General features: G+C 57.8%; 6 protein-coding genes across 6 annotated transcripts; 2 read left to right on the forward strand and 4 right to left on the reverse strand.

Annotated features, from left to right (window-relative positions):
- Positions 1-569: 569 nt before the first annotated feature.
- FRE3-0 (Ferric reductase transmembrane component 3) lies at positions 570-2453 on the reverse strand (the record flags this gene model as incomplete). The annotated part of the gene is made up of 1 exon (XM_037327153.1): positions 570-2453. The coding sequence occupies one exon, from the start codon at positions 2451-2453 to the stop codon at positions 570-572; it is 1884 nt and encodes a 627-aa protein (XP_037174460.1).
- Positions 2454-9474: 7021 nt separating this feature from the next.
- On the forward strand, positions 9475-10219 carry CGCA056_v011910 (MICOS complex subunit mic19; the record flags this gene model as incomplete). Its single annotated transcript, XM_037327154.1, has 3 exons — positions 9475-9530; positions 9612-9669; positions 9839-10219. 3 exons carry the CDS (start codon positions 9475-9477, stop codon positions 10217-10219), a joined length of 495 nt encoding a protein of 164 aa, XP_037173709.1.
- Positions 10220-10465: 246 nt separating this feature from the next.
- Positions 10466-11634, reverse strand: tyw3 (tRNA wybutosine-synthesizing protein 3; the record flags this gene model as incomplete). Its single annotated transcript, XM_037327155.1, has 2 exons — positions 10466-11002; positions 11095-11634. 2 exons carry the CDS (start codon positions 11632-11634, stop codon positions 10466-10468), a joined length of 1077 nt encoding a protein of 358 aa, XP_037173841.1.
- A 2255-nt stretch (positions 11635-13889) lies between these two features.
- On the reverse strand, positions 13890-14936 carry sA (Phosphoadenosine phosphosulfate reductase; the record flags this gene model as incomplete). Its single annotated transcript, XM_037327156.1, has 1 exon — positions 13890-14936. One exon carries the CDS (start codon positions 14934-14936, stop codon positions 13890-13892), a length of 1047 nt encoding a protein of 348 aa, XP_037173840.1.
- A 3203-nt stretch (positions 14937-18139) lies between these two features.
- SER2 (Phosphoserine phosphatase) lies at positions 18140-19663 on the forward strand (the record flags this gene model as incomplete). The annotated part of the gene is made up of 1 exon (XM_037327157.1): positions 18140-19663. One exon carries the CDS (start codon positions 18140-18142, stop codon positions 19661-19663), a length of 1524 nt encoding a protein of 507 aa, XP_037173839.1.
- Positions 19664-20088: 425 nt separating this feature from the next.
- Positions 20089-20930, reverse strand: CGCA056_v011914 (Uncharacterized protein; the record flags this gene model as incomplete). The annotated part of the gene is made up of 4 exons (XM_037327158.1): positions 20089-20133; positions 20288-20463; positions 20523-20574; positions 20820-20930. 4 exons carry the CDS (start codon positions 20928-20930, stop codon positions 20089-20091), a joined length of 384 nt encoding a protein of 127 aa, XP_037173838.1.
- Between the last annotated feature and the right edge of the window lie 109 nt (positions 20931-21039).

The raw sequence follows: 21039 nt of genomic DNA on the forward strand, positions 1-21039 counted from the left end.
TTGAGCAGGTGCTATGTACAACCAAGCACATTACATCTCAAAGATGCCCGATGTGGACGAGATGTACTTTTTGATGCTGGTGTCTGCTGTAGTGGGGGGGATATATACGTTCCAACAATTAGACAACTAGGCTTTTACCTCTCCACGAAGGGAGGGGAAAGCCAGAAACAAGAGAGAGATGCGGGGAAAGGCCCATCATCGAGAAACGAGATGCGTGGAAGTTTCCAAGTCCGAGAGAGACCAAAATCCTCCACTCATCCAACCCATCCCGAGAGGATAACCAACCCCGATGCCAGGAAAAAGCGTTGGTATGAGAAATATGTACAACACAAGAAGTTTAGGAGACGAGCCCATTATGACAAGAGACGCAGCGGCCGTGAGGTGTAACCATCGTCACCCATGTCGGAAAAACAGAAGTCGCAAGAAAACCACCAAACATTCAAAAGAAGAATCCCCGCCGCTTTTTTGTCGTTCGTCCCTTTCCTTTGCGTGGAATAAAATGAAGTCGCTTGGTACCGTTGACGCCCAAAGATGAATTCGTTTCTGCTCGGAGATGGATGGAGAGTGTATTACCACGTGAAGCTCTCCTCGACGAAATCGACCACCGTGCCGTGGTCCTGGACCCCTCTTACCGCGGAGCGCACATCGTCAGCGAGCGCACCCGGGCCGCAGATGGTCACGCACATGGCGCCCATCTGCTCCCTAACCTCGCGCTCCATGATTTGGGGGATGTTGGGGCGGCCGGGGAACATCTGGACCGTCGTCGAGGCGGAGACAATCTGCTGCGGGTTCTGAGGGCGGGTGATGTAGAGGTGGATGCGCAGGATGTCCTTGCGGTTGGGAAGGCGGAGGACGGTGTCCATCCAGGGGCGGACCCACTCGAGGGCCTCGTAGTCGCGGACGATCCAGACGAGGGTGATGCGGCGGGTGGCGACGCTGCCGTTGTTGTAGCCGTCGATGAGGGGCTTCAGGTAGGACATCTGGTGGGTGATGCCCGTGGCGCCAGCGAAGAGGACGGCGTGGCCGTATGAGTTCAGGGAGTGGTGGCCTGCGTAGGGGCCCTCGAGGCAGGCTCTCATACGGATGGCGGTCTGGCCGCTCTGGCTGGCGACGTTGTACAGGTCGCGGGTGAAACCACTGTGGGCGCCGATGATGAAGGAGACGGAGGTCGTGTGGCGCTTCTTGTCGATATGGGTGAGGCAGGCCTTCTCCTCGTCGAGGTGAAGGGAATTGCGGTCGGGAATGTGCTCGACCCAGGCGACGGAGAAGGGGTGGCAGTCCCAGGGGCGGATGTCCTTGAAGCGCAGGTAGCAGTGGGTGCCGGGCTTGACGTCAACGTAGCGAGGGAGGTTGATGGTGACGCGGGTGGTCTCTCCGGGGCAGGGCTCGACGATGGCGTCGGAAACACCGCGGTCGGACCAGTTCATGTAGGCGACGCGGACGATACGGGCCATGCGCTCGAGGAACCAGAGGATGAAGATGGCAATCATCCAGGGGAGCTGGGGGAGGCCACCAGGAAGACCGGCGACGGCGCAGTGGATGTAGGTCATCAGGAAGATGAAGAAGGCGAGGATGATGTGAACGTTGAGGAAGATCTCGTAGAAGGCGTGGCGGACCGGAGAGATTGAGAGGATCATGATGACCGTCAGGGCGATAGTGCCAGCCATACCGGATCCGATGAAGAGCTCATTCGACATTCTATACCAAACGCCCTCCCATCCGCTGTCGGCAACCTGGACAATCATCCAGGAGATGGTGTGGAGAATGGCCTCGATGACGGACATGCGGCCAACCCATCGGTGGAGAAGGTTGTAAGTGTCGAAGCTGACGTGCAGCATGCCGATCAAAGGGTTGTTGCGGCCGGCGAGGATGATTAGCGGGACCATGTTGACGACGGAGAGGGTTCCGGAACGACCACGGAGCTCGGCGCAGAAGGAGTACATATTCTTGTTCTCCCAGTTAAGGAAGAACATGTAGACCATGTTGCTGGCGATGTAGATGAAGAGGATGAAGGCGTGCATGCGCGAGGGCAGGGTTCCGATGCCGATGGTGGACAGCTTGATCTCCTTGTTGTGACGCTTGTTCCAGAGAGGGGCGTACATGAGATGCTTCTTCATGCTGGGCATCCAGCTCCATTGGGTCGTCTTCCAGTAGTGTTGTCTGTCACCGTCGACGTTCATGGCGTTGACGTGACGGAGCTGAGCCCAAAGGATGCGGCTGATCGTGATGACGAGGACGATGACGGCCATGCCGCCAAATGTCAGCCAGAGCGTGTCCTTGAACAGCATGTTGACGGGCTGGTTGACACCAGCGAGGTTAGAGTGGTAGGGGGAGATGGTTGAGGAAGCCTCAGCCGCATCGGTGCTCTCCGTCGAGCCGGAGCGCTCGACGAGTGCCGCTGTGGGGATCATATCCGCCACCAAGCCGGCGATCCTGCGCCGGTGCATATCCATTTGATCTGATTTTCTGTCGTTTGCTGATGACTCTCAAAGTCAATGTGGTTAAGAGAAGGGGTATTTGTCGTCGTTCCCGAATAGAGTGGGCTGGATCGGTCAGGGATGGCTGTCAAAGTCCAGGTCCAGGCTTTTCTGTTGCAAGGTTGCCGCAACGTAGGAAAAAGGCAGGTTTGCTAGAACCGTCCGGCAAAGCTCTAAAGAGAGAGAAGGCGGCGTACTGTTATTGGGGGTTGAGGTCGAGGCACAATGTCATTGTGTGGTGGTGATACAACCCAGTGACAAAGGGTGGACCGGGATGACAGCAAGCCTGTTCCAAAGCAGTGAGGCCTTTGAAAGTACCGGCACAGTGTGTCGAATATGACGTGCAGTGAGTCGGCGCAGGTGTCGTTTGGGGTGACCAAGGAATACGACCAACCCCGGAGTGAGAGGATGCGATGGTGGTGAGTGCGTAGGTGGTCGTGCTGGGCACGTCTCTGTCGGGATTTTGGGTCGGGCGATAGAGAGCTGCAGCTAGGCTTGAGATCCTCGTGCTGATCTGTTTTCCTTCACTCCACGCTGGAAGGTTGGCTGCGGTGGGAGTGATGGCGATCCCAACAAGGCTAGGACGATCTGAATCTGGCCGAGCAAGGAGGCGGAAGGCGAGCTTTGACTGACTGAGCTGATGATGGGCTCAGTGGCTTTGGCGATTGACGTATTGGGGGAAGGAACGGAAGCGACGTCAATATATTTGTGCGTCTCTTGGCTGACTTGCTTCGCAGGGTCTCGTGCCGCGTCCTTTTCGGGATCTAGAAGCCGGTATCCTCGTGTGTGTTGTGATGTGGGGAACCACACAGACAAGGTGAGTGAATGAGAGGGAAGGAATGAGGGTATCCTTCTCCTATGGGAATCAGAAAAAAAAAAAAAATGACAAAGCCCTTTTTTTCGATTTGCGGGATGACGAATGGACTGGAACAAGGCGAGCCGTTGGACCGTTTGATTTTCTTTTTCAGACTGGTGTTGTGGCGTTGGTGATGTCTTGAAGAGGGAGTGAGTGGGAAGAAAACGAGTGTAGACCGCCTCTGACGGAGCTGTTGCTAGCGAAGGGAAGGAACGAGCTGTGGATCTCGAGATGAAAAACCCGAGAACAAGCTGGTTCAGAAGTGTCGCGTGGTGGATTCAGCTAGTGAATCTCACGAGACGGTTGAAATGAGCGAAGCGAAAATATCGCGAAAGTGGTCGAACCGGGCGTGGGTTGCGGAAAAAAGACAGAGAGACGAGGTTGACGGGAGGTGGTGAAGGAAGGCGCGATTGGCGGCGGTGCGGGTGCGGGTGCGCCCAGTGGCAGTGGTGTGTAAGTTCCTGGGCGAGGTCGGGGGGTCGGCGGTCGAGGCAGGGTCGGTCGGGGCCACGGCCGTTGTTTCCGTATTTTTAAAGGGGGGAAGGAACCTGAGCGACCTGTGGAAGGGCCGACGGGAGGGCGGAGAGGGCTGTGTTTTTCTTGGTACACTACGAATAGTGCAAATGACCGCAAGGTGAATCAACACAAGCAGTGCCAATCCGTATGAATGTATCTGCCAGTCAAGTCCAGTCCAGTCCAGGCCTTGTTTTTCTTCTCGATGCCCCGGGCGTGTGTGGTTGTGTGCGTTGTTCTTCGTTGCAGTGGCGTCTCCTCAAAAACAAGATATGGTCTCCAGAAACCGTCTCTTTCTCGCAAGCAATAAAACTGTCCAGCCTCTTTTCTTTCAAAGAAGTGTTCGAATAAGAAAGAATAGTCGAATTCCAGCAAACGGGGTCTCACAAAAAAATAGGTCAGCAGTGACGATCCTCGAGGGAAGGGAAAAAGAGAAACAGAGAGTGGTTGGGATGTGGTCCACGCCGGGCCGTGGAGAGAGGCTGCCGTGGTACTTTTATGAGAGGCGTTTCCCTTCACATCTTTCTCTCTCTCTATCTCTCTAGGTATGCCATGTACGTGCCGTGAGGAGGCCGGGGGGCCCACGGTAGCGCCGCCGAGAGGCTCCTCTTAGTTCCTCTGCAAGTCTCCTTCGAGGGACCCTCACTGGGTCTGCTCTTTTGGGGGCCTGGACTGCATGCTGCTGCTGGCTAGCTGGGAGGGCCGTCAAGGGTGAGGGCAGGGTGCATTCCCCCTGATGGGTGGCGTGCAAGGGACGAACGGGAATGACTGGATCGCCTGGGCCATCTATTCGCAGCCTACGAATTGTTCTTGACAGGCGTCTCCGGGAGAAAGATACATCGGTGCCCTGCCTGGCTCAGCTGGCTCGGCAAGTATCCGTCCACCTTTCTCTTCCCATCCTTCCATCCCGTCGTCAAGAAGCAGCACGTCTTCGGTCTGCGCTACGCAAAGATAAGGCTAGGCAGGGCATTGGCAGGGCATTGGCAGCGCCGCTAGGTACCTGCGTTGCCGTACATACGCGGCGCGCCAGCCATGTACCCCTATTCGTCCTCGGCGCGGCTATTCCAGCTTGTACTTCCTGTGCTACTTCCAGATACGAACAAGCCCAATGACACTGAGGCGTGTTCACCTGTAGCATGCATATTCAGACGCGCCTGTCTTTCTGGCTGCCAACAGCCCGAAAAGGACGCTCCTCCCAGGGATGCCGCGAGAACATCTGCCCATCTCGCCGTCAGTCTAACCCAATCCCGCGCCTCAGTGAGCTGGAATGGAATCACTGCGCCTTGCTCATCGGCCCACGCATCGGCTCCTGCTCACGCCAGTGCCAACAGATGCCCCTGGCGGAGATATGAGATGGAGCAGGCAAGCAAGAAAAGAGAAAACCCAGAGCCAGGTCAAGCAAAGCAAGTCCGCGGTCCAACGAGCAACCGCCAAAGTGGGAGGCCCAGCACTTTGCCCAAGACCCGAGTGGGCGAGGAAAGGAGGGGTTGCCAACAGGGTAGGGCCGGACAGGCAGGGATGGCACTGACAGGGGATACGTACATCCTGTACCTCTTCATTATTAGGTGTATGGGTTGTACTATGAAAATCCATGGGCAGGTACACAGCGAGCGGCGATCCCTTGTTGCCAATCACCAAGATCCAATGTCACCGTTCGCTGAGGCTGTGGAGGGGTCTCCCCTGGCTGCTTGGGTTTGCTGATTACCATGATTTTCATTCGCTTCCCTCGCCTCTCTACACCTTAATTGTTCTTCCGGGAAGCGAAGGCCGCTGTGTCGTCGTCGTATCTTGCAAAGTAGGACAAACTCTAACCGGATGTCTGAGTGCTGACTGTTTGCCAAATCGGACGACTGGCTGGAATGAAGAAGGGATCGGATGTCTCTATTCTGCGCCGTTGAATCCTCCGTGACGAATGGTCTCGCGCCGGCACGGCTCAATCGGATGATCAGAGACAGGGCCCCTTCCCGTCAGCAGTCGTCCACAACTGGGAAGGAAACCGAAGATGAATTGGCATCCTGAGCAAGCACTGCAGGATGCACGAGAACCACTGCGTGCTTGGCGAAAATCAGGAACACGAAACAGCTGACTGGTTGGCATTTCTCGGGTTGACTGGCTCTGGCGGACTGCATCTGTGGCTTGCTGCTGGCCGATTTCACCTGGCCGCGTTCCCTGGCCAAACGCGCAGTCTGAATGGTCCAGTGTTTGCCGGGCTGTTCGCCATCGTCTTGGCCCCTGGGGCCTTCGACTGGTCAGAACTGCGCCGTTCCTGACTCCGTCCCCTGCGTCAGCTCGCGGTGTGCGGCGCGCTGACTGGACCACGGGCGAGCCAAAGGCGAGAGGGCTTGACAACTGACAGCGCTGTCTGGCGGGTTCACCCAGGGGGACTGCGGCCTGCCAGCAAATGACAGGGGGAAAGACCGGATGAACAGGGACGGGGGAGCGGTCGCTTCGGTCGCGCAGAGCCAATGGCCAGGTGCCAACCCGAGAACACCAAGAAAGCCAAGACGAGTAGCCAATCCTTTGCTCGCACCTCTGTTCGTTCGGTGGGGATGGGTGATCCTGAACCTGAACCCGACATGCCATGCTTCTTTCTGCACATGGCATGGAAATGATGACCAACTTGCACAACCTCAAGGGGTCACCGAGGACTTGCTGGTTTTTTTCTCGGTCGATTTTCTGGGCCTCTCTGGGCCTCTCATCCACTGCCCAGCCGCCCTGGAGCACGCCCAAATGACTGGAGCGGCATGCCAACAATTGGCTGGGCGGCACCCGTCCAGACCGTTGCGTTTGTTCACCCCGTGCAGTCATTCGAAACCCCATTGTTGGCCCATGACCACTTGAATCGGCCAGTCTAGACAGCCGATTATTCCGAAGCGAGAGACATCACAGACCAGTTGGCTTCTCAGTCCATCCGTTTCTCGCCCGAGTCCCCTTTTGGGGGTGAAAGGGAAAGATCTCGGGGTAGGGTCGTTCGATTGTTTCCATCATTCGTCCGCCCCCCGTCCAGAGACAGAAGGAAACCGTTGCGCCGGGCGCCACGAGGCCCAACGTTGCGTGCCCTAAGATCCGACCAAGATATCCGTACCCAGTCGCACTCCGGCTGCAACGCGTACACGAGACGACACTACGCTCGATCCTGCGTAGTGCGGTCCTGTTTCCCGTCTGGAAGAAGAAGGGCTCCCGAATTCCGGTGGTGCGTGTGGGAACCGGTGACACGGACGTCGTGCACCGCATTCCTTACGGGGCGCCATAAGATGCGCAGATATCGCTGCGTACCCATCTTTTGCTCGATCCTTCCCATCCGTGGAACAGCAAGCTGGAAAACACGGCAACTGACGTTCGGTTCCAAGGTGTCATTAAGATGGGCTCAAGTGACAGCTCCGAGGGATACGGTAACCCTTGGGGGAGGGGGGATGACGAAAATTCTTTGACAGTTGGGAGAACCAGTCGTCCGTCAGACTCCCGCAGCATGTGAAGCAGCCCCTCACAATTCAATCAACGGACCCGTCTCAGCCATAATGCTGTGCCATGCTTCTCGGCCGATTGAGCCGTGGCATTCATTTGACGCCATCTGACGACATCCCGTCGGTCAATGCCGCCCACTCATCTCATCTCTGCTCACTCGGCGTCTTTCATATACCGCATCTGGGCATTTCCCATCACCATCGCTAACGCTGACGCGCCTTCCCTGCCGCCGAGGGATCAGAATCGAACAATCTACAGATCATCCTGTTGGTGTCGAGCCGCCCGCTGCCCCTGGGCGAATTTTAAACTCGCAACTAATGGGTAACTTTTTGCAAGTGCAGCACCTGCCACTCTTGCAGTTCGCAGACGTCCGTGTGGCCTGTCTGATCTGTCAAAAGTCAAAGCTGCTGTCTGGGTTAGAACACCAACAACCCCATCGATATCAGATCGAACCCCTGTCCTCGCAACACTCCGAACGGTCGCAATACTGAAGATAACGCCAAAATTGAGGAACCCGCATCTGAAAAGGGACACGATTCGCAAAAACCCAGAGAAGTGAGAGATCCGGCCCCCACCACCACCAAGGGCGGAGCGGTCTGCCGACAAGGGTCGTTCCCTACCACCGCGGCTGATGGCCGTTCCTTCATATCGTGACCACCTGCCCGCGAACTGTACTTGACTTTTCGCAGCGGACAGAACAGCCCTCTTTGAGCGAAAGTGCTGCTGGCCTCGGCCGCAGACAAATTGCGGGATGTGACGGTGCAGCCGTGCGCCCCGACGAGGGGCCCTGTGCTTCTTCCCAGCGGGGGAGTCCCTCGTCAAGCGCCGTCGCAAACAAATGAGCCCAACCCGGCCCTCCCTGCCCGCAGTCCTCGGAGACGAGTTCCGAAAAGAGCCTTTTCTGCCCTTCCCATCGCGGGCCATCGTGGGGCCCTTCTTCCCTTTGCAAGTTCGCAAACCGCCTGGCTGGGTCGTCCATAGTGGCCGCGGCAACCACAACGCCTGGGACCGAGAAAGACAGAGAGGGCCAGAAGCGAGCCGCCCTGGGTCCTGGCCGGGGCCAGCCTGGGCGGGCGAAAAGGTGGGCGTGCTGCAGCGTGCGCGATCCATGAAGTCATTTGCTTGTTCGGTGGCCAGCCGTTTCAATGATATTGCTGGTGCCCCGTCCGCTTCAGGTGAGCGTAGGCGGGCGTGGCATGGCATGCATTAGCACCATCTATCTCGCCGTCCAGGTCCAGCGGGCTGTCCTGCCTGCCAAACACGTGCAGATGAAGCCGAGATATGCGGCCTCTTCGTGAGATTTCCCGCCGAGTCCTCTGTTTAAGCATTGGGGGTCTGTTCATTTCTCTGCCGCCTCTTGGGTGTCTTGCGACTGGCTGGGTTTAAGACCTTGCTGAGCCGCCATCTTGTTTTTCGATATTGTCGTCTTCTTGGCAACATCCCATGCTGATGCTTGGCCTTCCTTCGGGGAGAAATGGGTGTTTATTGAGACAGTTCGCTTGGAGAGGCCCGAAGAATACATCTCGGTGCGAACCTCTCGCTTGGTGCAAGTGCAATCCTTCCCAGGTTCTCTTCGTGAAAAATCAGTCTCACCGAGATAACCGTCCTGTCAAAATCTGGCACAGCCGAGGCAGACCGCGTAGACCTTGCGAGTTGCGATGTATAGAGACCCTCCCATATCTCCGCCAATTCTCAAGTCGCCCGCGATCCTTGAAACAAGATGAGGGTGATGAAGTGCGTTGAATAAGAGGCGGGTGGTGGGAGTGCGCGGGGGTCACCGACGGACGTGGGACCCTTCTGAGCGGGCAGCAAGTCTGAGAATTATTAGTGCTCGCTATCAAAAAAGGCTTCCAGAAGGTTGTTCAGAAGCTGTGGAGGGCAGATCCTAGCCAGCTGGCAGGTGACGTGCTCTGCCAGCTGTCTTCCTCAGGTACTCAAAATGACTAAGCCCTGGCACGTCTGATGACATAAGTCATGCTGATTAAGGCCACCATTGCCGCAGCCGTCACGTGCGCCAAACAACCGCCGGCCCATCGGAGCTGTGCCAGCTCGACGACGGGACCTGGCCTGGGCGCTTTGCTCACGGCTCCGGAAATTTCCATACCATCACGGCCCGCCAAACAATATCAAAGTCACCTCCCCCAAGCCATTGAGGCCGCAATCATGGGTGCCAGCGAGTCCAAGCCGTCCTCCAACACGCCGCCACACCTGTGGAAGGCGTAAGTGCCCTCCCAATCCATTGCCCGAACCGATCTGCTCGTCGGTGCAAGGAAACAAACCCAGCTAACCCGCGCCCGCAGCCCAGCGCCCTCGGGCATCTCGCACGACCTCGTCGAGCAGCTGCAGTCCAGCCCAGAGGTAAGTCAACTTCTACTACTCCCGTCACCTGCCAGGACACCAAACATCTCTCCTCCGAGCTCCGTTTCTATGCCGGCCGCCTCAACACTCTTCCCTGCGCGATTTCAAAAAAGCCCCTCCAAACACCCCCCTCAGCACTTCCAAGCTAACCTGAACACCCAATCCACAGACCGATGTCTCCCGCGCCCAGCTCACGGAGCTCCAGATCCAGCGCCGCGTCGCCGAGGAGCTGAAGCGCCTGCGGGCCAAGGAGTCCGAGGCGCTCCGCCTCGCGCACGACAAGATCGCCTCGGAAGAGACCGCCGCGGCGCCCGAGGGTCAGCGCAGCCACGACAGCGTGAAGCAGGAGGTCGAGGCGCTGCGCGCGAAGCTGACGGAGCGCAAGCAGGTGCGCGCGCTGCCCGAGGGCGTGGAGAAGGCGCGCGGCGAGGTGGTGCGGTGTCTGCGCGAGAACGACCGCCGGCCGCTCGACTGCTGGAAGGAGGTGGAGGCGTTCAAGGAGGAGGTGAAGAGGTTGGAGAAGGGCTGGGTTGAGAAGGTCATCTCGTAAAAAAAAAAGGAGAGGCGGTTTTTATGCTATAAGGGACTGGTGACGGTGGTGGTGGGTGGTCTGTCCTATCCCTGATAATCCATCTTTGTATCTTGCGTTTTCAGTTTTTCTGTGATGGATCGGGGAAGGAAGACGCCAGTAGATGGGAGGAGGCAGGCAGATGGTGAGGTGTACAACACATTTTGCGACGGCAAAGATAAAAAAGAGAGAGTTTATAGATGGCGAAATGAATTCGTGGTCACATCATCACAGCCCATGAAGTTGGTATTCCGGCAGATCTACAACATCCTCCTCTACCACACTCTCAGAGGCCTGCTGCGTCTCCTTCTCCCTAGCAGCGAGCATCTTCTCCTCCTTCCGCCTCAACCCCTCCGCCCTCTTGCGCTCCCTCCTGACGGCCGCATCCTCCCACTCGGCGCCGCCCTCGCCCAGCCTCGCGGGCGGTCCCGCCGCGGCGTCCTGCAGCGCGGCGCGGAACCTCGCGATCCGCGCCGCGTTCTCGACGAAGCGCTCGTTGGCGATGTCCACGAGCGTGCGGAGGTAGTCCGCCGAGACGGTGCAGTGGCGGGTGTCGTTGGAGTCGTCGACGTAGCCGACGAGGGACTCGAGGCCGAGACCCATTGTCCGGACGCCCACGATGGGGGTCACCGAGGGCTGCTGGTCGTCGACGGATGGCGCGGCGGGCAGCAGGTTTAGGGCGCCGCTCTCGCGGAAGCCGGCTGCGAGGGCGCATTTGAGGAGGAGCTGGGCGTGGGATGGGGATGCTGTGAGGACGTGGAGGATCTGAAGGGGTGGTTAGTCCAGCTGCAAGCAGGTAGTATTGAAGCATTGGGAGCTGTATGAGGGTGCATGCGAGTGAATGGTGTCAAACATACCATAGGCTCAAACTTGAAGTGTATAAGCCGCCGTCTCCTTCGCCCAGACTGAGTGCTTCCCGCCTCTCCGGCTCCAACCCTCCTCCCTTCGGCTTCAACCACGAGACCAAGCAGCCTCAGCAGCCTGTCGTCCTCATCATGCGGCCCAGGGAGCGGATCATGCGATACATACAACCACGTGCCACCGCCGCCCTTCCCGCCGGGCCCAGCTATCGTCGCCAGCGCAGCACCAGCAGCGTCGTCGTGCTCATCCTCCTTGGCATCACCACCTTCACCATTGAGCACCTGTGCAGACGAAGACTCCTTCCTCTTCCCCTCGAGGAAGACACTCACCCGCCCCGCGCAGCTGCTCGTCGTAACAAAGCCATTCAGGGCGTTGAGCTCGCCAATCAGCTCGCGGATGCCCACGTCCACGGACCCCTTGGGCGAGGCGTCGGTGTACTCCGCGTCGGGAACGCTCAGCTGCTGCAGGATCTTGTGCTTGCGCGCCGTGAAGGCCGCGGGCGGAGAGGGTAGTTGAGCCTGCTGCTGTGGTGCCATTATTTGTGCCTGCCGTGGTAGTGAGTGGTTGTGACTGTATGCGTGTGTGTGTTTGTCTATGCGGGGTGCGGCAGTCACGGGGACAGCACCCGGACGGTCTAATTTGGGTGGACGGGAGACTTGTTCCTGTCAAATCGCTGGATTCTGGGTTGTTGTTGGGCGTCGTACCTTGTTTTCGGCCGTGTAAGTGAGGTTCCTGGAGACTGGCGAAAATTGTGTGTGGTGGTTTGCGGAAGGTACATGCACCGTGTGAGTCGGTGAATGGATACACGGCCCCCTGTCGGCTTGCGAGCCGGCACCAAGCCTCTTTTCAACGCGCTGTGCTACCCCCCGATGTTACATCCCGGGAACCGATAGAGCAGACGATAGCTTGGAGAAATCAGGCTATCTCGCGGTGCATGTGTTGCGGCTTTAATATAAAGTCTTACTCTCCCAGGGGTCGTGACCTGGTTATTTGGATATGAAGCTGTGCTTGATTAGTTTTGAGGCACCGAGCAGCCGGGATTCTTTAGTATGAGCGGTTTAATTCAATTCATATAGATTGAGTTGTTAATTTGTTATACGTTTGCTTTTGAACTGGAATGAGAACGCGACTTGAATCATCCGAGGCTGACTGTGAGCTTACACATGCTTCGAGCCAGAAACGGTAGCGGATGGCAGTCCACGATGTCGAGCGAATAATTTTTGAGTCTGGTCGCCTATTTTGATGCAAGATACGGTCGAAAAGAACTTCCGTTTCACTCTACAACAGCTTTGTGAGGTGTTGTGAATTTTCGACCACAATTCGATCAAAGCCTGTCTGAAACAACACCATCATTCAAAAGTCATAACATCAACAACGTTCCCACGACAAATCATGCTGCACTTACACTGGCATCATGAGCACAGGTTCAGAGGCTCTAATCCTGCTTTGGACGGGTTTGAGGCCCGCGGATCGCCGGGACACACGGCTGTCAAGTCATGATGGACCCTTGCATGAGAGCTTCGCCGTACCCGGTGGCAGCAACACTAGTAGAAAAGTATTATTATGACGTGACAGCCATGATATAACAAGTTGCGGTGTGTTGTGTGATAGCTGGTACAGTATCAATCTGAATATCAGAGACAAGAGCTTGTCGGCCCATTAAGTTCGCTGGGTGACTTTATTGCTCATCTGGCAGAAGGCTTAGCGATGCGCGATGCGCTATGCCCGGACCGAGTAGGTTTCAAACCTGTTGAAAAGGGAATAACTTCGATACCAATCACTCGCCTGATTACCTCCAACGGCCATTGACAAAGTCGCAACAGCTGCTCATTGCAGTATTTATTGTTCCCATCGCCCTCATGTTAGGAATATTTGCCTTCAACACGATTCCATTAGACAAGGAGACCCCAAACGCAAGTCCTGATGTTATATCCTGCTCAAGAACCCGGCTTATTCTAACCTCTCAACTAGTATGTATTGCGTTATCTTTCTCAACGGGCTTCTCACGGGCAGACTTTCGCGTGGCTATATGGCTGACGAGCAGCCACAGACAAGATTGCGCCGATGAAAACGTTCCAATCAACCTTAATATTCAACAATAGACCGTTGGAAGCCAACTAACATATGCAGCTGCGTTGACCAACCGCTTCAAAGGTCAAACTACCAATGATTCGTGATACCCGATCGACACCGGTTCAATCTGCAAACCACCTCATTCCAAGGTCTTAGGAGGATGGATGGATATCTTGTGCAACGATGGATCCTTCCGCACTCGCATCCAATGACACTGCAAGATTAGGAAGGAGGTCACGAGCAGGTTTGCGTGGATGCCGAAATAAGCTTTTTGGCAAGGGACGTCAGTGAACTAACATGCTTTGGTGTGTTTTACGAGCAAGACTGTTAGCATCTTATGAGCCGTGGTCACCCGTGCCCACTTTTGTCCCGGATGCGGGGTCTCAGCGGGACGCAGGATGGAGGAGCCGCACATCACACCCACACATCTCACACTTCACTTTCACGTTCAGAGCAACAAGGCGTCTTCATGGATTCTTTATCTTATTTCATATTTTCCCATCTAATCTGATAGGATCTGGGGTGGTATCCGCGATACGCGCGAGATACAATCATGGTTCTATGACTTTGAAAACCCCCATCATCCGGAACGCCCGCATGCTGTCCCGTGCCGTTTCCCTTTTTAGTTATGCTCCCGAAATCTCAACGCCGTCATGCCATCATATGTACAGGTCATTATAAGTTAAAAGAAAATCGCTCACGTCAAAAGACATGACGCTCACAGCGACGCGACGGCCTGCTCCTCCTTCTCCGCCTTGACAACAGGCGCGATGGCAGCTTGACCCGCCTTCTCAGCCTCGGCCGACGACGACGGCGCCGCCTTCTTGGCCTCGACGGCCTTGCGCTCCATCTCCTCGAGGTACTGCGCGTAGCGCGACTTCTTGTTGTGGATGCCGCACTCGGTCTTCTGCTGGCCCTTCCAGCGGCCGGCGCGCTCGTCCTCGCCCTCCTTGACGGGCACCGTCGAATGCCAGTCGCCGACGGACTTGTACCCGCGGTCGAGCAGGTCGTTGTACGGCACGTTGTGCGTCTTGATGTAGTCCTGGACCTGCTTGAAGGACCACTTGACGAGCGGGTTGATCTTGACGACGCCGCGCTCGTCGTCGACCTCGATGATGGGGATCTTGTCGCGCGCGCCGCCCTGGGAGCGGCGGCGGCCGGTCAGCACGGCGGCGACGCCGAGCTCCTGGTACGCGCGCTGCAGGGGCTCGACCTTGGCGATCCAGTCGTACATCTCGGCCTCGGTCTCGTAGAGGCGGGCGCCGTACATGGCCTCGAACTGGGCGGTGGTGTCGACGCCGAAGGGCTTGAAGACGTGCAGCTTGACGTTGGGGTAGCGCTGCTGGATGCGGTCGACGAGGGCGTGGGTCTCGGAGAAGTGGTAGAGGGTGTCGAGGAAGATGAGGTCGACGTTGGCGGCGGCGGGGTTCTCCTTCTGGATCTTGGAGAGCATGTCGAGGGTGACGAGGCCGGTGAGGCCGAAGGCGGTGGACTGGAAGAGGTTGGGGAACATGACGCGGCAGAAGCGCAGGATGTCGATGGGGTGCATGTCCTCGAGCTGGTCGTTGAGGTGCTTGAGGTGGGGCTGGGTGAGGGAGATGAGCGGCATGGCTGCGATGGAGGACGACGTCGACGAGGCGTCGGTGGCGGAGCCGTACCCGGACTCGACCTCCTGCTGGTCCAGCTTGGCGGCCTCGACGGCGTTGAGTCTGGGGGACGACGCCACGGAGGACGTCGCGGTGGCAGCTTCAACAGCGGACGACATGTTGAAGGTGCTGTTTGGATGTGAAAGAGGGCAGAAGGGTTGGGTGAGGAGGAGGGGTTCCTGCTGCTGAGGTGATGAGAGCCCGGGGTTATATGGTGAGTGTTGCTGTGTGAGGAGGGTGTGTTGTTGAAAACCCGGGGTATATTCGCTGAGGACGGCTCTTGTCGAAAGAGATGAAAGAGATGAACCGAAAAGCAAATGACGCAAGATGCTAGTCTGGGGTGAAGTGAGATCAGATTTGGATCAGAGAGAAAGAAGGAAGGCGAGAGACTGTTTTATGAGGAACGGGCTCGGAGGACCAGGAGGGAGACTTACACGGCGGGAAGGGGGCGGGAGGAGCATCATTTTCCGGGCACAGGGCATCATCAAGCAACATTACTAATTTGATTTTTCACCAAGTACGCCCTTCTAGCACGATCGAACGAACCAAAGGCCGATAGAGGAGTGCAGATGGGCACCCGCACGCTGGAGCCTGCCCAGGTATTGCGCAATAGCTGGCAAGTGGAAGCTTGCATTGAGAGCCAGGCGCTTGAGGAATATTTTGCAACTCTCCTACGACGAGGCGTGGTCTGGGAGCAATCACGACATCGACGCTAAACCTTTCGTGATGAGGGCGGCGAGACGTGATTGGCCGCGCGAGGCAGGGGATCCTCCGTACCGTGGACATCCCGCAATTGCGCCATCGCCCCGGGTGCCGGAGTAGATTTTCTTTGCAAAAGATTTGCCTCTGGCCCGGTTCCCGGCAGCCGGAAGCCGCAATTTGGGTGAGTATAACATTGGGGCCGTGTCCGGTCTGCTTGTATTTGTGAGAAGAAGCCCCGAAATTCGACGATGATCTGGGACTGCCTGGAGGTTCAGCGACCAAAAACGAAACGGGGGCCTTCGTTCCACGAGAGACACCGGTGCGGATTCGCCATGATGATGCGAGAAGACGTGATTCCGCGCGGGCCACTAGTCGGCTTGGCCACTAGTGGGTGTTACGGCACTCGGTGGCTTGAGGCTTCGTTTCCATTGTTTCTAGTCTCGGGGCGGCACGGCAGTCGGCCGGCCGTCGGTGGGACTGTGACATGGTGATCCGGCGTCTGAGGCCCATTCATCCATCCCGCGCCGGACTTTGGGCGCGCGCACGCAATCCATTGCCAACAAACCTCCCCCATGATCATGGTCCATCCATCACATTGCATCCCACCTGCCAACGCCCCGATGCCCAGGGGCTATTATCCATGGCAACCTGAACCCGCCCGTTGAAAAAAATGCCTGGCATATCCACAATCGGGTTTCGACGTGAGATTCGTTTCGTTTTATCACCGCTCCGAGGGCTTCCTTCGCGGTGCCGACTTCGTCCGAGGATGCTCACCGCTTGAGGCCACGGCCTTTAAAAGGAGATGGCGGGCTGTATGGGCGGTTATGGCGGCGAGCAAGAAGACTCCTCCTTCAGGGGGTTTACTCGGATGATTTAAGCTCCCGCTTGGGAACGAGTTGATGTATCCTTCTTGGAGGAGCTGAACCATCTCCATTGTGAGAATGAGAGCAAAGCCCGTAGGCCACTTGGCCAACTCCTGCAGGGCTGAGTTTGATCCATCATCACCAGTCAGACTCTCAGACTCTCAGGCGCCACTGCCAGCTCATCAATCTGGCAGAGCCCCATCACCAACATCAAACTTCCGAGAGTCAAAGGCCGATGGCGGATGCGGCGAAGAGGAGAACAAAACCCCCCATCAGCAGCGCAGGACATATCGTAATCAGTCATCTACAACGGATGGCTGTACTCCTCGATCGTGCGTCTTATTCCCGCTTGACTCCGTCCGCTATCAGCGGAGACCGTTGTCTCCAAGCCTCCTGGGCTGTTGCGGTGTCCGCCTGTCGCTGCTCAGCCATGATCAGTCATCGGCTCCTGCGGTGACGGGATGACAAACAACTTACAAGTTGGAAGCGTCTGACTAAACAAGACCACAGACCACTAGCAAGAGTGTCTGAGGTAAGCTGGCCCGAGCCCAAGTGACGGTGACAGCCCAGCTAGGTTCCGTACGCGGTTCCGTATGTACTAGGGGGCGATAAAGCAGGCGATAGGGCTGCCACCAGGGAATCATCCATCCACTGACGACTGAATGATGTTGACGAATGACGACTGGCGCCGGCACATTCGGACGAGGCTAAAGCATGGGAGGGCATCGAGGTGCACCGCAGCGCTGATCCCAGGCTGACAGCGGACGAGTGTCACCGGGGCCTTACCTCCGTCGACCGTTGCAAAAAGAGAAGTCGCCTCACCTTGAACTGACACTCACCGACAACTTTCACTCAACTCGCACTCACCGTTAGTGTCCTTGCGCACCCACCACCCGCAACGGATAGGGGAGAGAAAAGATTGACGGAACCACCACCACCACCCCTGGCCGGAGGTGATGTAATGCGGCCTCTCACCGTGCCATCCGTACCTGACGTTAGCCCTCTCCCGGCCGTGTCAAAAATTTCGTCGGGGCCACCACGTGATGCGCAGAGTCCACCGTCGCGCCAACGCACATCATCCACGGGCGCTGCCTCGGCCAATGAGACGCCGGGGATGACCACGGCGCACGGCGTTGGCGGATCCCAGCTTCGGCTCCGGACCAGTGACGGAGAGGCGGGGGCTGAACACACACAGTTCATCCTCACAGTGTGTGTGTGCCTTGTCTGCCAGCCAGCCTTCTCCTCTCTAGGTCTCTCCCACGCGGCGGCTGTGACTGTTACTGCTGCTGCTGCTGCTGCTGCCACTGTTAATTACTGCTATTGTTGGTTTGCTCTCTGTCCCGTCCTGTCGTCCAACCACGCGGTGGTCTCTGTTTTACCTTCGAAACATGAGTCGACGCGGTTCGCTGTGAATTTCATTCTAGCTTTCTGCCTCTTTCACGAGCAACGCCCAGCTCAGCCCAGCTCAGCTCCCCCTCCGAGCTTCCCTCTTTCTCTCTCTCTCTCTCCCCCCCGCGCCGCCGTCCCATTCCCCTCCTCTCATCCTCCTTCCCTCCCTCCCTCTTCACCTCAAGCTCGTCCGTTGCTGCTCAGCTCTTATCGCTGCAGCTTGGTTGGTCGCCCGTTGCATCGCCTTTTTTTCCCTCCCGACTCCCCAAACCCCTCCATCACCAACCCCGCCTTCCGGCGTGTGGTGGTTTTTTTTTTACAAGACGACGGGAAAAAAAAAGGAAAAAAAGGACAAAATCGTCTCCGCCATGGCCGACGCAAGCCCCGCCAAGTCCACAACCTCACCCCGACCGCAGCTCACCTCGTCCATGAGGAGCAGCTCCTTCCTGCGCGAGCACCAGCAGTACCGGCCGCCCCAGCACCCGGAAAGCCGCTTCGGCATCGACACCGTCGTCGAGGACCTGAGCAACACCTCCCTCGCCTCGCCGCCCAGGCACAGCCACTCCCCCGGCAAGAATTTCGTAGCCTTCAATGGCGTCCCCTCCGAGGAGAACCCCCCGACCATCGTCGACAGCGGCCTGAACCACACCTACTCCCACCCCAACTGCGCCCCCGCCGCCGGCAAGCCGCGCTCCGACCGCCTCATTGCGACCCTGTTCTATAAACCGAACGGCAAGCATGCCTCTCCCACCGGCGCCGGCGTAGCAGCAGCAGCCGCAGCATCCGCCCCGCCCGCCGCCGCCGCCGCCGCCGCTCCGGCCTCATCCTCCGACGCCGGCAGCACCAAGGAGTCCATCCCGGCCAACTTCGCGCCCACCCAGAACCCGGACTCCTTCCCCCTCGAGCCGCCCGCCTCGGAGCCCGAGAAGCTCGACCACCTCTACGGCTCCTACATCTCGCCCATGTGCGTCTCCTCCTTCCTGCACCTCATGTCCACCTTCCCGCTGCCCGCCGGCCACGACGGCTCCGACTACACCTCCTCCCACCGCTGCCTCGACACCCAGCCGACCCCGCGCGTTGTCGAGCTCACCCTCGACCCGGCCCCCTGCCGCAGCTACCTCTCCCTCACCGACCTGCGCCGCCACGAGCTCATCTACCGCTTCGAGCGCGAGTGGGGCGTCGACGTCGCCCTCCAGCCCGACTCCCTCTGGCGCCGCCACCCGCGCCTCGTCGTCTTCGACATGGACTCCACCCTCATCACCCAGGAGGTCATCGACCTGCTCGCCGCCCACGCGCCCGCCGACGGCATCGCCGAGAAGGTCGCCGACATCACCCACCGCGCCATGCTCGGCGAGCTCGAGTTCGACGCCGCCTTCCGCGAGCGCGTGCAGCTTCTCAAGGGCGTGCCCGCCTCCTTCTTCGAGACCCTGCGCCCTGTGTTGGACGTCACCCGCGGCGTGCCCGCGCTGATCAAGGCGCTGAAGCGTCTCGGCGTCAAGACCGCGGTCCTCTCGGGCGGATTTCTGCCGCTGACGGCCTGGCTTGCGGGAGAGCTCGGCATCGACCACGCGCACGCGAACGAGGTTGTCGTGGACGAGGCGACGGGCGCGCTGACGGGCGAGGTGAAGGGGCTGATTGTCGGGAAGGAGCGCAAGCGCGACCTCCTCGTGGAGATTGCGGGTAAGGAGGGGATTGATCTGTCGCAGGTCGTGGCGGTCGGCGACGGGGCGAACGACCTGCTGATGATGGGCGCGGCGGGGCTCGGCGTGGCGTGGAACGCGAAGCCGATGGTGCAGATGGAGGCCGACACGCGGCTGAACAGCGAGAGCCTGTTGGATCTGCTGTATCTGTTCGGGTTCACTGGTGATGAGATTGAGCAGCTTGCTTCGTAGAGAGAGCGGGGCGGGCGGGTGTGGTGTAAAATGGGGGAGTCGTCAAGGACTTGGCGTAGGCGTAGGCTGTGATGTGAGGTGTTTTGGGGAGTTGGAGCATCACCTCTGGAGGGGCTTGTTCGTGGGAGTATCAATACATGCCACCTGACTTAATTGCATGCTGTTGAAAATCTGATACCAATTTCTTCGAGTGAGGGCGGGAGATTTCCAGGACAGTCATTTGAGTCTTGACTCATGTTTAGATGAGAGAGAAACTGCGTAGTTGAGAGTGAACGTAAAGCCATTCTGTAGGGTAAACAAGAAAATTGTAGCAAAAATTCTGAATTCTCCCTATCTACACATGAAAACCACACCTTCCGTCCGTTGCACAGCTTGCGCGAATGCCCGTGTCTTCTTCGTCTACGCTGCCGGTATCATTAAATTCTTTAGTAACCGTCCTTGCCCCACTTGTTGTACTTGTCGTGCAACTCCTGTAGAAAACAAGAGTCAGCCTGGAGATGTCCTTGATTCGAATCTCGAAGTATCCGTCATCCGCGGGGCCGATCTTGCAGCCTGCCTCCGCACGACAAATGACCATCCTCCTCACGGGATTCATTAATTCCTCGCCAGCATGGAAAAACGTACCTTGGGGAGAGTGACGTCGGGGATGATGACGGTGTTGACGGCGCTGGGAGCGTCCTTGGGCTCGTTGTTGGGGTTGCCGCCGGGATGGTACTTGTACTTGCCCTCGGAGTCGGTCTCCCAGGGCATACCGGCCTTCAGGACGGCGCTCTCGGAGGTGGAGGTGGTGGGGGTGCGGCCTGCGGTCGAGGGTCAGCGGGATTGCGGAAAATTGCGAAATGGGTTGGGGTGAGGTTACCGAAGTAGAGACCAGCACCGCCGAGCGCGGCAGCCATGACAGCACCGAGGATCTGTCGTAGAAAATTCGATTAGCTTCCATTTTACGTCGTTTTCCCCGTCCCCCGCACGCCAATCGACCCAAAATGCCATATCATGTCCGTCTCCGCAATCTGAAGGGCGAAATAATGAACTATGGGTGTTCGGCGGGCGGCGTTGCGGTTGTGGTCGCGGAGAGGGAGGCATCGTGATGTAAGGCTTTATTTCGGGATTTGGAGAAACTGGGTCTTTTTGGGGCTGGGTGGGAGATATCACGCACGTAGAGCTCGGGGTTGCGCTTGGACTCCTGGGTGAGCTGCTGCTTGGCGTGGTCGTCGGCGAAGCGGCGGAGGGAGGTAGAGAAGGTGCGGCGGGCGACGAAGGAGGCCATTGTTGCGGTGTTGCGCGGGCGTTTGGTGGTGGGATTGGGTGTGGTTGTGAGAGGTGAGGTTCGGCTGTCGTATGATTTCGGAGCTTCGAGACGGGATTCCAATGTTGAA

Source organism: Colletotrichum aenigma, assembly GCF_013390185.1.
Source record: "Colletotrichum aenigma strain Cg56 chromosome Unknown KSG_Cg56_contig08, whole genome shotgun sequence".
NCBI classification, from domain to species: Eukaryota; Fungi; Ascomycota; class Sordariomycetes; order Glomerellales; family Glomerellaceae; genus Colletotrichum; species Colletotrichum aenigma.